This window comes from Plasmodium relictum (genome assembly GCF_900005765.1).
Source record: "Plasmodium relictum strain SGS1 genome assembly, chromosome: 12".
Classification (NCBI taxonomy): domain Eukaryota; phylum Apicomplexa; class Aconoidasida; order Haemosporida; family Plasmodiidae; genus Plasmodium; species Plasmodium relictum.
In genome coordinates this window covers 1,850,497-1,862,593 of record NC_041690.1, presented here as the reverse complement: position 1 = coordinate 1,862,593, position 12,097 = coordinate 1,850,497, and the positions used below count along the sequence as shown (strand labels likewise).

Sequence of the window (12,097 nt, the reverse complement as noted above, 5' to 3'; positions counted from 1 at the left end):
GAAAAAAAAAGCATTTAATAAATTTTGAGTTATTTTTTTTTAATTTTAGATTAACCAATGTATATATATATTTATGACTTCAATTAATATAAAAAAATAATTCTTCCTTTTTTTTTCATTTGTTATATTCTTTATTTTAAATATATATTTCTTACTGAATTTTTTTAAAATTTTCATGTGTTATTCTTATCATCTATTAAACATGTAAGAGATTTAGGCAAATTTTTAGCCATATAACCAGTATGGCAAACTTGCATACCACCAACTAATTCAATATGATTTACTAAGGAAAAATAAAACCTATTTATAGAATAAAATAATAGAGAAATTCTGTATTTTCCATAAATTGCAGAATTTATATTTAATTCAGTTTTCCCATCTTCAAAGATAATTAAACCAATATCAAGAATAGCTTGTAAGGCATTTATGTCATCGTTATATAAATAACCATTAGATCCCCAATACATTCTTTCAATATAATAAGCTAATATTTTTTCTTCTAAAGTTTCAGTTTTTAAAACCATTCCATTATTAGATACGTGAAATTCATTATTCCATATAGAGTATGCACCTATAGTGACATTTTTTGAAATGCATTGAATACTTTTTGTAATAATACCTCTATTATTCATTATCTGTTTTCCGTAAGAATTACTTTTTAAGATAAAATATTTACGCTTATTAGGTTCAGAAGACACTTTTTTTATATGTTTTATCATATCATCCATATCATATAACTTTATAAAGTCTCCTATTTTATACGGAAAACTACATAGTTGGGTTCCCATAACTACAGTTTTATAATCATTTATAGATTTATAGGAATCTATATTTTCTTCTATATAAGTTATCGTATTTATATCAACACCTTCGAGTAATGATAATTCCGATATAACTAACTGTTCGTATGTTCTAATACCATCTTCATCTATATCTTTTAAAATATTTTCATATTCTCCATCAACATTTTCATAAATACGTTGTTCAGGATTTGAACCTATATTCACATTTATATTTGAATTTACTTCAGCGAAAGAAGTTTCTTTTGGGAATTGAAAACTCTTTTTATCTCCTTCAACACTTGAAGGTTCTGTTAAATTATCCATTTCCAAATCATTTAATTTAGGCATTGACTTACTTTTTTTGTTTTTCAATTTATTTTTTATTACTTTTTTATTATCATCCGAATTTTCTGAAGATTCTCCTTTAATTTTCATAGTTTTATTTTTTCCCTTTTCACTAGTACTATCTGTTTTCCTAAATTTATCAGTAAACGCACTTATTGCAGATTCAAAACTTGAGGATCTCATAGGCCCAATTATTTTATGAGCATATTTTTCTTTTTCTCTTGTTTTTCTTGAATTCCCTTTTTGCATTTTTTCTTTTTCTTTTTCTTTTTCTTTTTCTTTTTTTGCTATTTTATAAGCCCTAATTGAAGATCTATGCTTGGGTTTAGCTCCTAGTTTTTCATAATTTGATTCATTAAGATTAGAAGTATTCATAATAACACTAGAAGGAGAAGAAGAGAAAGATTGATAAGAAGGAGTAATACTATATTTAGTAGGAGAATTAAGAGTTGTATTTGACGTAGTAGGATGCAAATTTAAGGAGGTGGGATGAGAAATTTGAACTGGAGATGTATTCGAAATAATAGTATCGGTAACAGAAGGTGTATCAGTACTAACGATTGTATTGCTCAAATAAGGATTAGGGGAAGCATTATCAATAGGAGTAGAAATAGCGGTAGAAGTAGGATTTGATAAGGATTCAGAGAGAGTAGTAGTTGAGGAAGGAATAGGGAAATCATATGGGCGAACTGGTTTGAATTGAGATCTAGAAGAATGAGAAAAATGTGGAGAGTCGAAAGGATTATTAAAAGAAAAAGGTTGATAATTTCTAGAAAAAAGAGATGATGAAGCAGTATATGAAGAAGGATTATAGGAAACTATGGTAGGATGAAATGTATTAAAATTTCTAGAGGATTGAGGAATTGAAAAATTGAAGGAATCAAAAGATCTTAAAGAAGGAGGAGCATATGGTTGAGGATATGTGAAAGCAGTTGAATTAATAGAATCAGATGATGAATAAGGAGGAGCAGATGGTTCAAAATATATGAAAGAAGGAGTTGAAATACCAGAAGCAGAAGATATAGAAGGAGTATTAGATGAAGCGTGAGGAAAAACAGGATTAAATTCTTTCATTAACTCCTTTTTTTCTGTAAATTTTCTTTTTCTACTTAACTCCAAATATTCATTTTTTAAATAAACAAGTTCTGTTAATTCATGTTCAATATAAGACGTAAAATTTCTTTGTGACCGTATAATAGAAGTATTATGAGAGTATTCAGGAAAATACTGAAATTCATACATGGTAGCAAAAATAGCTAAATCATGAACATTTAAATATTTTTCTTTCTCTGATTTTATATTAGTTAAATACCACTTAAGAAAAGGCTCATATTCTGAAATAATGTTTTCTAAAATTTTATTTTTACTTATGTTATTCATTTTTAATGATCTTACTAAAGCTGGAAACAATTTATTTGAAGAATCATCCGATGGTACAAGACATATGGCTTCATTGTATTTTGAAAAATGACGAATCCAATTGCCAGATGGAGATTTTTCTTTACGTTTATCACATATTTCAGTAAAATAATAGAGTGGAGCTTTGTAAATATACGGCAATTGAAAAAATGAACTGTTTATTTCTGATGTATTCAGTAAATTTTTAAGTAGTTTATCTCTATATATAGATTCCTTTTTTTTTTTTTTATTAATATTGTCAATTAATAAATGATTATTTATTTTTACATTAATGTGATTATTATTTTCGTCTATTTTCATAATTAAAACTATAGGATTTTTTTCATTTTCTAAATTCATTGATATAGATACATTAACACATTCCATTATATTTTTGAATTGGTGTAATTTTTCAATATATATGGAATTATTTTCTTTATCAAAGTTCATTACTTTTTCCAATAAATTTAATAATTTATCATTTTCAATGTAATCTGTCTGTGATAATTTATCTTTTTTTTTTTCTTTATTTATAACTTCATTCAGGTAATCAAAATTATTTTTAATGAATTGAAAAAAAAATTTAAAATTTTTATACATTTCTTTCTTAAAATTCTCATATAATGATAATTTTATACTTTCTATTCCTAGATTATCTAAAATATGTTTTTTATTTTCTGATGTAGGACACATTAGAAGAATATGTTGCAACTTCTTAATATTTGCAAAATGCTGTTGGTTAATATAAAGCATTTCATTAGATATGCTAAAAACTACAATAGATGCATTTGCATCATTGTATTCTACTAATTTTATTTTTTTATCCTCATTAAATCCGTCTATATCATTTTTTTTATGTACTTTGAAACTTATATTTTTTTTGTTTATTGGATTTTTACAATTTTTATTATCTTTATATATATCTTTTAAGATTTTAATTAATCCCTCTGTTAATGCATCTATTACTTCATCTTTAGACCCGTTAATTTGCAATTTTTCTGACATATTTTCACATATATTTTTAAAAGCATTTTGAATACTTTTAGAAAATTCTTCTGTGTATATGATATTTTTTAAAGTATTTTCCTTTAAACATAAATTAATATTTTCAGCAATTTTCAATATTTCATTTATAAAGTATAATGCTTGTATAGAGCTTACTTCTTTTTCTACTACCTTTTTATTTGTAAAATGAGTATAGAATTTATAAAACATTTTTGTTAAATCTTCTAGAGTATTCATATTTAAAAAAAATATTTGTATATTTCTTCTATGAGGAAAATAGGTTAAAATATTTTTCTTGTAAGAATTTAAGTTATCAGCAAAGATTCTTTGAGATCTATCACTCGTATTTTTATTAATATCTTTTAAGTCTTCGTTTTCATTTGCAATATATGATACATAATTTGCAAAAATATCTAAACTAAATTTTAAAATATCTTTATTTTTTAGCATATCAATTTTAGAATCATTCATAAACGATAGAGATCTAAAAATTAATACCTTTAGGACATCGTTACCAATACTAATATTATCTCCTTTTTTGCCATTTAATTTAAAATAAATTTTTTTAAGAAATTTTTTTAAAATATTGGAATATTTAATTAAATCATCATTTTGATCATCATTTTTATTATATACAAAATTTCTTAATATTTCTATATACAGTTCTTTTAAAGAAATACATGAGAATTTCAATGTTTCTATATTAGTTTCACTTATATTTAAATCATAATTAGGCAAATTAAATACATGTTTTAATTTAAATAGAATTTTATCCATAAAAGCATAACATTCTATATTATTTGGATTATCATATAAAAAATCTTTGAATAAATCTAATTTTTTTTTCTCATTCGAAGAAATAGGAATGTTTATATTATATATACATTTCACATATACTATTAATGATATAGAAATGTAAAAAAAACATATTTTCTTTTTATTCATTTTTTTAAAAAAAAAGGTGTTATTGTGTCTCTAAATTATTACTATAAATGGTTATTATTATACAATATATTTTTTATAAGTTATAATTAAAAATAAAAACATTTACAAAAAATTAAAAACAGTATAATTATTTATTTATTTTTTATTAGATGTTGCAGATTTGGTATTTGCAAAACTAAAAGAAAATGATTTAAAGTATTAAAATAAAGATATATATATATAATTTTCCTGATTCTATTTATGTATATTTAGTTTCATTTTTATGAGAATTATATATGATTCTTCTTTAATTTTTTCATTCCCATATATTTGTTTATTTAAAAAAGCATTAGCACGTAAATATAATGTCAAATAACGTCAAGTAAATATTGAATAATGTATTCGACATATTAAAAAATATATAAATTAAAAAGTATAGAAATAATATGTAAGAATTAATATGTTAAAAAAAGAAATTGAAAATTATGCAAATATTTTATTTATGATATTTATCTTGTAATTAAAACAATAAAGAAAATAAAAAATCGACATCCAAAATTATATCATTAATTCTATAAAAGAATCTGTGTTCGAGAATGTTGTCTTTTGCACCAACTTGCTTTTTTTTTCCTTTTTTTACATAGTAATAAGATCATGTTATTTATTCAATTATTCTTATTAAGTTTTTTAATAGCTAAAATTTAATATCTCACTTTATGCATGATCATTACAAAGAAGTAAAGTTTGATTGAAAGAAAGATAACAATTAAAAAAAAAAAGGTATATATAAAAATAGAAATAAAAAAAAATTTTACTTATCATAGAACCTTATAGATCATTCACGCTTGAATTTTCAAAAAGTATAAATAAAATTAACGTATGTAAGGAAATAAATTAACACAAAACACCTCACATTAAAAGTACTTTATATATATATTAAAACAATAATAATAAAAATTCTAATTAAAATGTTTAATCATTTAAAAAAAAAGAAGAAATGAAGGATTAAAGTAATTTTTTCTTTATTAGAAACTTCAGAATTCTCATTTTCAAATTTAAAAAAAAAATTATAAGCTTTTAAAAAAATAAATAATATATATATATATATTTAGCTATAATGACTATAAAAAATAATTCCTTTAAAAGTTTTACACAAAAAATTAATTTAAAAGAAAAAAGACAAAAATACATTACATTAAAATTTTGTAACAAATATTTATTGAAAAAAAAACTAAAAGAAAAACTAAAATAAAGAGTTAACTATGAAAAATTAAAAAAAAAAAAGTATAATTTATAATTAAAAATCAAAATGGAAAAACAGCAAGATATATTTATAATCCTTTTTAATTAACAATTCACAATTATACCTTTATAATTTATATATATATTTTTAAATTAATTTTTTTTTTTTTTAAATGAGTTTCTACTATTTTGCTCACTTTCTCGAATTATTTCTTAATTATTTCTAAGAAAGAAAGAGGAATTTTATTTTTTTTATATGCTGAATTAAGACTTGTATTTTTTCCTTTTACTATTATGTGAATTCCAGGCTCAAAATGAATATCTGAGTAAAAATAGATTAAAAGATATAATTCATACTCTTTAAAAGTATCTTTTGAAAAAAAAAATTCAGTACTATTATTTATAAATGTAATTAAACCGATGTTAAACATTTTTTGAAATGCATCATAATCAATTTCATCTCCCCAATGAGTTTGACCAGTTCTTGTTCTCTCATAGAAAAAAGCTGATGCTTTTTCTTGAAAGGTGCTAGTTTGAATTACTTTGTTATCACTGGTAAAATGATATTTATTATTCTTTATTGACCAATAAGAAATACAATCTCCGTCATGCCTTAATAACAAACTTCTAGTAGTTACTCCATTACTATTTTTTATATTTTTATTAAAAGTCGTTTTTATAACAACAACATGCAAATCTTTATTTGCATAATTTTTTTTACTAAAAGGATTATTTAATTTATTTTTTATATTATCTAAATTATAAAATGGAAGAATAATTCCTTCTTCAATGTTCTTCATAAATACATGAGATCCAATAACTTTCACTTTCAGATTTGTTCCTTTTAATTTTGTTAAACTTTTTTTGTTAATTTTTTTTAATTTATCTAAAGTTAAATCATTATCTGATAATGAAACTATTTTAAAAAAAATCAACTCGTACATTCTGTTACCAAAGTCATCAATGTCATGTAAAATGTCTTCATATTCATCCTCATAATTTTTTCTTTCTGCGTTATTGATTGATTTAGTATCTTTATTTTCATTATAATCTATAATATTTCTATTTTTACTTAATAAAATAGTGTCCTTTTCATTTGAGCTTATAATCTCATCTTGTATATCGTAAGATAAAATTTTTTTATGTTCTGGTAAAAACGTTGAATAATATTTATTATTATCATAAGAAAGGAAAGAATTATTATTACAACTATCAGTGCATTCTCGGTTATAATATGTATTATTATAATCATCATCTCTATTGCCATTTTTATTGTTAGAAATATCATTATTATTGCTATTTTTATCATTAGAAATATCATTATTATTGCTATTTTTATCATTAGAAACATTGCCATTATTGCTATTTTTATCATTAGAAACATTGCCACTATTGCTATTTTTATCATTAGAAACATTGTCATTATTGCTATTTCTATCATTAGAATCATCGCCATTATTATTATTATTACTATTATTATTAAAATCATCGTCATTTTGGTTATTATTATCAGTATTATCATCACTATTATAATTATTATCATCATTATAATTACTATCATCATTATAGTCATCATCATTATAATTATTGTTATTAACATTATAAGAAGGTGATATATTATGAAATGGTAAAACATTAGAGAAAAAATCTGATATTGTTGATAGAAATACATTTCCTTTTAATTTGTCTCCTTCATATTTATGTTGTATCATTTCGTAAATTGATTCTTTTTTTAAATAATAATTTGTGAACTCAAGATTTATCAATAAATCTAATTTATCGTTTATATATGACTCATCGATGTCATATTCATTTGAATATCCTGGGAAATATTTTATAACATAATAGGTAGTTATATATCTTAAGTCAACAACATTAAATTTTTTTTGGTTTGGAGACTTTATATTTTCCACGTACCATTTAATAAATTTGCTTTCCTTTATATTTTCATTTGTAAATATATTATATGTTCTTATTCCATTTTCACTTAATAAATATTCTAATGTTAAAAATAAGCAATCACCAGAACCACATGTTTCTACATGGCATAGTGTTTCGTTGTGATCATAAAAATAATTAACCCAATTTTCTGAGGCAACTTTATAATTATTGCTTGAACATAAATTTCGGAAATATTTCAAAGGCCATTTCAAACTTTTAGAACTTCTCAAAATTAAATTACCTGTTTTCAATGGATACAATATATTTTGAAGAATTTGAATTTTGTCAGTATTTAGATATTCATTTTTTCTGATACTGTTAATGTTTTCTGATGACAAATTGTTATCTATTTTTATACTAATATTATTATTATTCTCATCTATTTTCATAATTAAAACTATAGGATTTTTTTCATTTTCTAAATTCATTGATATAGATACATTAACACATTCCATTACATTTTTGAATTGGTGTAATTTTTCAATATATATGGAATTATTTTCTTTATCAAAGTTCATTACTTTTTCCAATAAATTTAATAATTTATCATTTTCAATGTAATATGTCTGTGATAATTTATCTTTTTTTTTTTCTTTATTTATAACTTCATTCAGGTAATCAAAATTATTTTTAATGAATTGAAAAAAAATTTTTAAATTTTTATATATTTCTTTCTTAAAATTCTCATATAATGATAATTTTATACTTTCTATTCCTAGATTATCTAAAATATGTTTTTTATTTTCTGATGTAAGACACATTAGAAGAATATGTTGCAACTTCTTAACATTTGCAAAATGCTGTTGGTTAATATAAAGCATTTCATTAGATATGCTAAAAACTACAATAGATACATTTGTATCATTGCTTTTTTTTAATTTTAATTTTTCCTTTTCATTTGACGCAAGAGCATTGCTAATATTATATACAAAAGTGTATATTATTACTAAAATGAAGATAAAAAAAAAAAATTTTTTCATTTTATTTATTTTTTCTGTTAATAACTTATTATTAAGTTCAACTAATAATTTTTATTAAATGTAATCAAGGATAAATAAAAAGAGTAAGCTAAATCTAGCATATTTTTTTTTATTTTATAAGGCTTTACATATTTCTTTTTTTTAATAAAAAATTTTTAATTTTATATTAAACTTTTTTTTTTGAAGTAGAACACATAAAATAAATGATAGCACATGCATATTAATTTTTGTAAGTACTTAAAAATATATATTAAAAACTAATAGATAATTAAAAATTCTACATAAATTTTAAATGAAATAAAAAAAAAAATTTTTAATTAAAGAATTGAAGATAATATGGAAAAATAATCATAAAAAAATATGTATACAATGCAAAAACTTTTTAAATATTGCTCTAATTAATTCATAAATAAAAAAAAAATGAAAAAGAATTATATTTAATAATCTTATGTTTAATAATATGAAAGAAAAAAAGAAAAAAAATTAAAAATTGTTAATTTTTTAAAGGGTTAATTACTAGCGTTTAATGAAGCTAGGGAGAGTTTTTGTTTTTTTGATACTCTTTGATAGATAATTATATATTATTATCTTGAATAAGTAATTCTTCAATTAATATAGGGCTGATTTAAGTTGTTGAAAAAATTTACATGAATTTTTTTTTCATTTCTTCCTTTTCTTTTAAATTTAAACCAAAGTATTCAATTTTTTTTTTACCTAATCCAAGATAGAGAAGTAATAAATATACATTTATTTTTTCTTATGTATGACAACTTTATAATTAACTGTTATAAATTTTCATTTTAAAAATTTTTTATCTCATATTTACGTAAGAATGGGTAAAAAACAATACTACTAATGTATTGCGATATTTTCTATAATTTAAGAAAATAAAAATAAAATATATTTTAGTGGTTTAGATCAAGTATATACATATATTAATTTATTCAAACGTATATATTTATATTATTAGAAACAATGGAATAATATAACCATATGAGGATTTAAAAAAAAAAAAGAAAAACAATTTAAAAAAATTAATATCAGAATACTCTCATTTTAGAAAAAAAATATTTATTTATCTTTCTAGTAAAAAGATAATTTTTTTTTTTTTTTTTTAAAAAATGACTTTAGTAAAATAATTCGAATATGTATTTTTAATGTATCTTCACAGTTATATGAAGGAATTTTTAAGTTTCTATTGTTTTTTATATGCATTTCCTAAATAGTATGTACATCTTAGTAATTATGAAATTATAATTATAGTAATTTTTATAGAAATTGATAAAATTATGTAAAAAATGAATGTAAGGAAAAAAAAAAAAAATTAGATTAATGAATATTGCAGAATTATAGAAAATTATGTATATCTATTTTATAAAAATTAAACTTAATAATAAATTAGACAACATATGTAGTTCATTTAACAACATATATATGTATATACTTTAATAATAAATAATAACAATTTTATTTTACGAAATAGAATTTCTTTTTATATTGTTTAGTTCTAAAAATAAAATAATCATGATAAATGAAAAATTTTATTTTTAATATTATTATTATACAACTTCTTTTGAATTTTGGAAATGAGTGCTATGAAAGTAAATTTTTATGTAAATTCTGATTTATGTGCATTTAAGTGCTGAATCACTTTGTATTCAAAAAAAAAAAAAAAAAGGTAAAATAAAGGGATGAAATTTAATATAAAGTTGAATTAAAAAAAAAAAATAGATAAAAAAATTGATTTTTTTTACCAATATGAAATATATGTAGTTTAAGAATTTTTTATAAGCATTTTAATTATTATTTTTTTTCTACATTATGATAGTATATAATTTTTATTTATAAAAGAAAAATGAAAAAACTGTATTTTGTTTTATTTTTTTTAGTTATAAAATGTATTGATGGAAGTTCTAGTAGCAAAAAACCTTCTGGAGTAAAGCAGTTTTTTAAGAAGATAAAAAATAAATATGATAAATTTAAAGAGTCATATAAAAAATCATATAATCTGAAAGAAAGAGATGTAGAAGGTTCTTATAGATTAGAAGCACATTATAATATTAATCAAGAACTTGAAAAAAAATTTAAATGGAAACTGTTTTATAGTTATTTTAATAAAGGAAAATCTTTATGCCATTATTTAAAATTAAAAAGGAGATACAAAAAAAAGTATGAAAGTGAGACATTTTCATTTAAAAATTATTTTTCAGATGTTAATATCGTTTTTTCCCAGTTTAAAGCACAATATACTGATGTAATTTTTAATGTAGAATTGTTTGGTAATAATAAAGTGGTGGTACACTATGATCTCAAAATATCTGATAAGATTGCCAGATATTTGACAAATGTTATTAAATTAACAGTATTTAAACATAACCCTAAACCTCCAAGTTGGAAATTAAAATTTAATTTTTTAAATGGAAAAAAAAAATTAGTAATTGCTGTTCCTACGGATGTTCCAGGATTGTTTTTTACTTTTTATTATGAAATAATTGCCTTTAGAAATTGTAATTCATTTATTTTTCATTTTTAATATTTTCCTATATATAATGTAATTATTTACTTTCTCTTTTTTTTTTTTTTTTTTCAGATTTTTCTTCTCCATTTTCACTCTATGGAGATATATATTTTAAGTTCGATAACAGTTTTAGAAGATATAAAGCGGGGTATTTTAGCATAAAGAGACTTTAAAAGCATATAATTAAATAATGTTACAAATTAATATTTTTTAGTATTTTGTATATTTTTTATATTAAATTTTTTTTTTTTCTCTCAATTAAAATATAAATTTTAAAGCTTTAATAATTTAGTGCATTATTTTTTTTTTTTAATATTTAAAATTAGTCATACAAATGTATCTGTAAATAAAAATTGTTATATATGTGAAATTTTACTTAGTTGTATTTAACTTTTACGTTAGGTTGTTTTTCTTAATAGTATTTAGTCACAAAATTACAAAAAGAAAAATTAATTAATAAAGAGATATTAAATATGTTTAAATTTAAAGTAATATTATGTTTAAAAAAGAAACTTAAATACATGTTTTAAATTATTGAATAAAATTATTTTCAATTAAAGAAAATAAAACATAATTATTTGTACGAAAAATGTTTTTTTTTAAAAAATAAAGAAAAAATTTAAAAAAAAAAAAATTTATTAAAAAAGAATACTTGTGTAGATATATATAAAATGAAATCCTCCTTTAAATAATACATTTTAAGTAACAAATTCTTTTGAATATTATTTAGTTCAAAATTAATGAATAAACATAAAGAATAATGTAAAATTAAGATTAAAAAAAGGAAAAAAACCATTGTATAAAATTTCTAGAAACGATATTTACGAAAGTCATATAAAATTTCAACTATATGTGCTTTATCTGAATATTATTTTTAATAGTATTTTCTTGTTATTATTCACATAATTCTTTTTTTATACTTACATAACAGTTGTGTTATTACATTTAATATTCTAAGTAAT

General features: G+C 20.3%; 3 protein-coding genes across 3 annotated transcripts; 1 reads left to right on the top strand and 2 right to left on the bottom strand.

The window, feature by feature from the left end:
• Positions 1–173: 173 nt before the first annotated feature.
• PRELSG_1247400 (conserved Plasmodium protein, unknown function) lies at positions 174–4,475 on the bottom strand (the record flags this gene model as incomplete). The annotated part of the gene is made up of 1 exon (XM_028678281.1): positions 174–4,475. One exon carries the CDS (start codon positions 4,473–4,475, stop codon positions 174–176), a length of 4,302 nt encoding a protein of 1,433 aa, XP_028534586.1.
• A 1,427-nt stretch (positions 4,476–5,902) lies between these two features.
• On the bottom strand, positions 5,903–8,617 carry PRELSG_1247300 (conserved Plasmodium protein, unknown function; the record flags this gene model as incomplete). The annotated part of the gene is made up of 1 exon (XM_028678280.1): positions 5,903–8,617. The coding sequence occupies one exon, from the start codon at positions 8,615–8,617 to the stop codon at positions 5,903–5,905; it is 2,715 nt and encodes a 904-aa protein (XP_028534585.1).
• A 1,531-nt stretch (positions 8,618–10,148) lies between these two features.
• On the top strand, positions 10,149–11,308 carry PRELSG_1247200 (conserved Plasmodium protein, unknown function; the record flags this gene model as incomplete). Its single annotated transcript, XM_028678279.1, has 3 exons — positions 10,149–10,218; positions 10,507–11,124; positions 11,208–11,308. 3 exons carry the CDS (start codon positions 10,149–10,151, stop codon positions 11,306–11,308), a joined length of 789 nt encoding a protein of 262 aa, XP_028534584.1.
• Between the last annotated feature and the right edge of the window lie 789 nt (positions 11,309–12,097).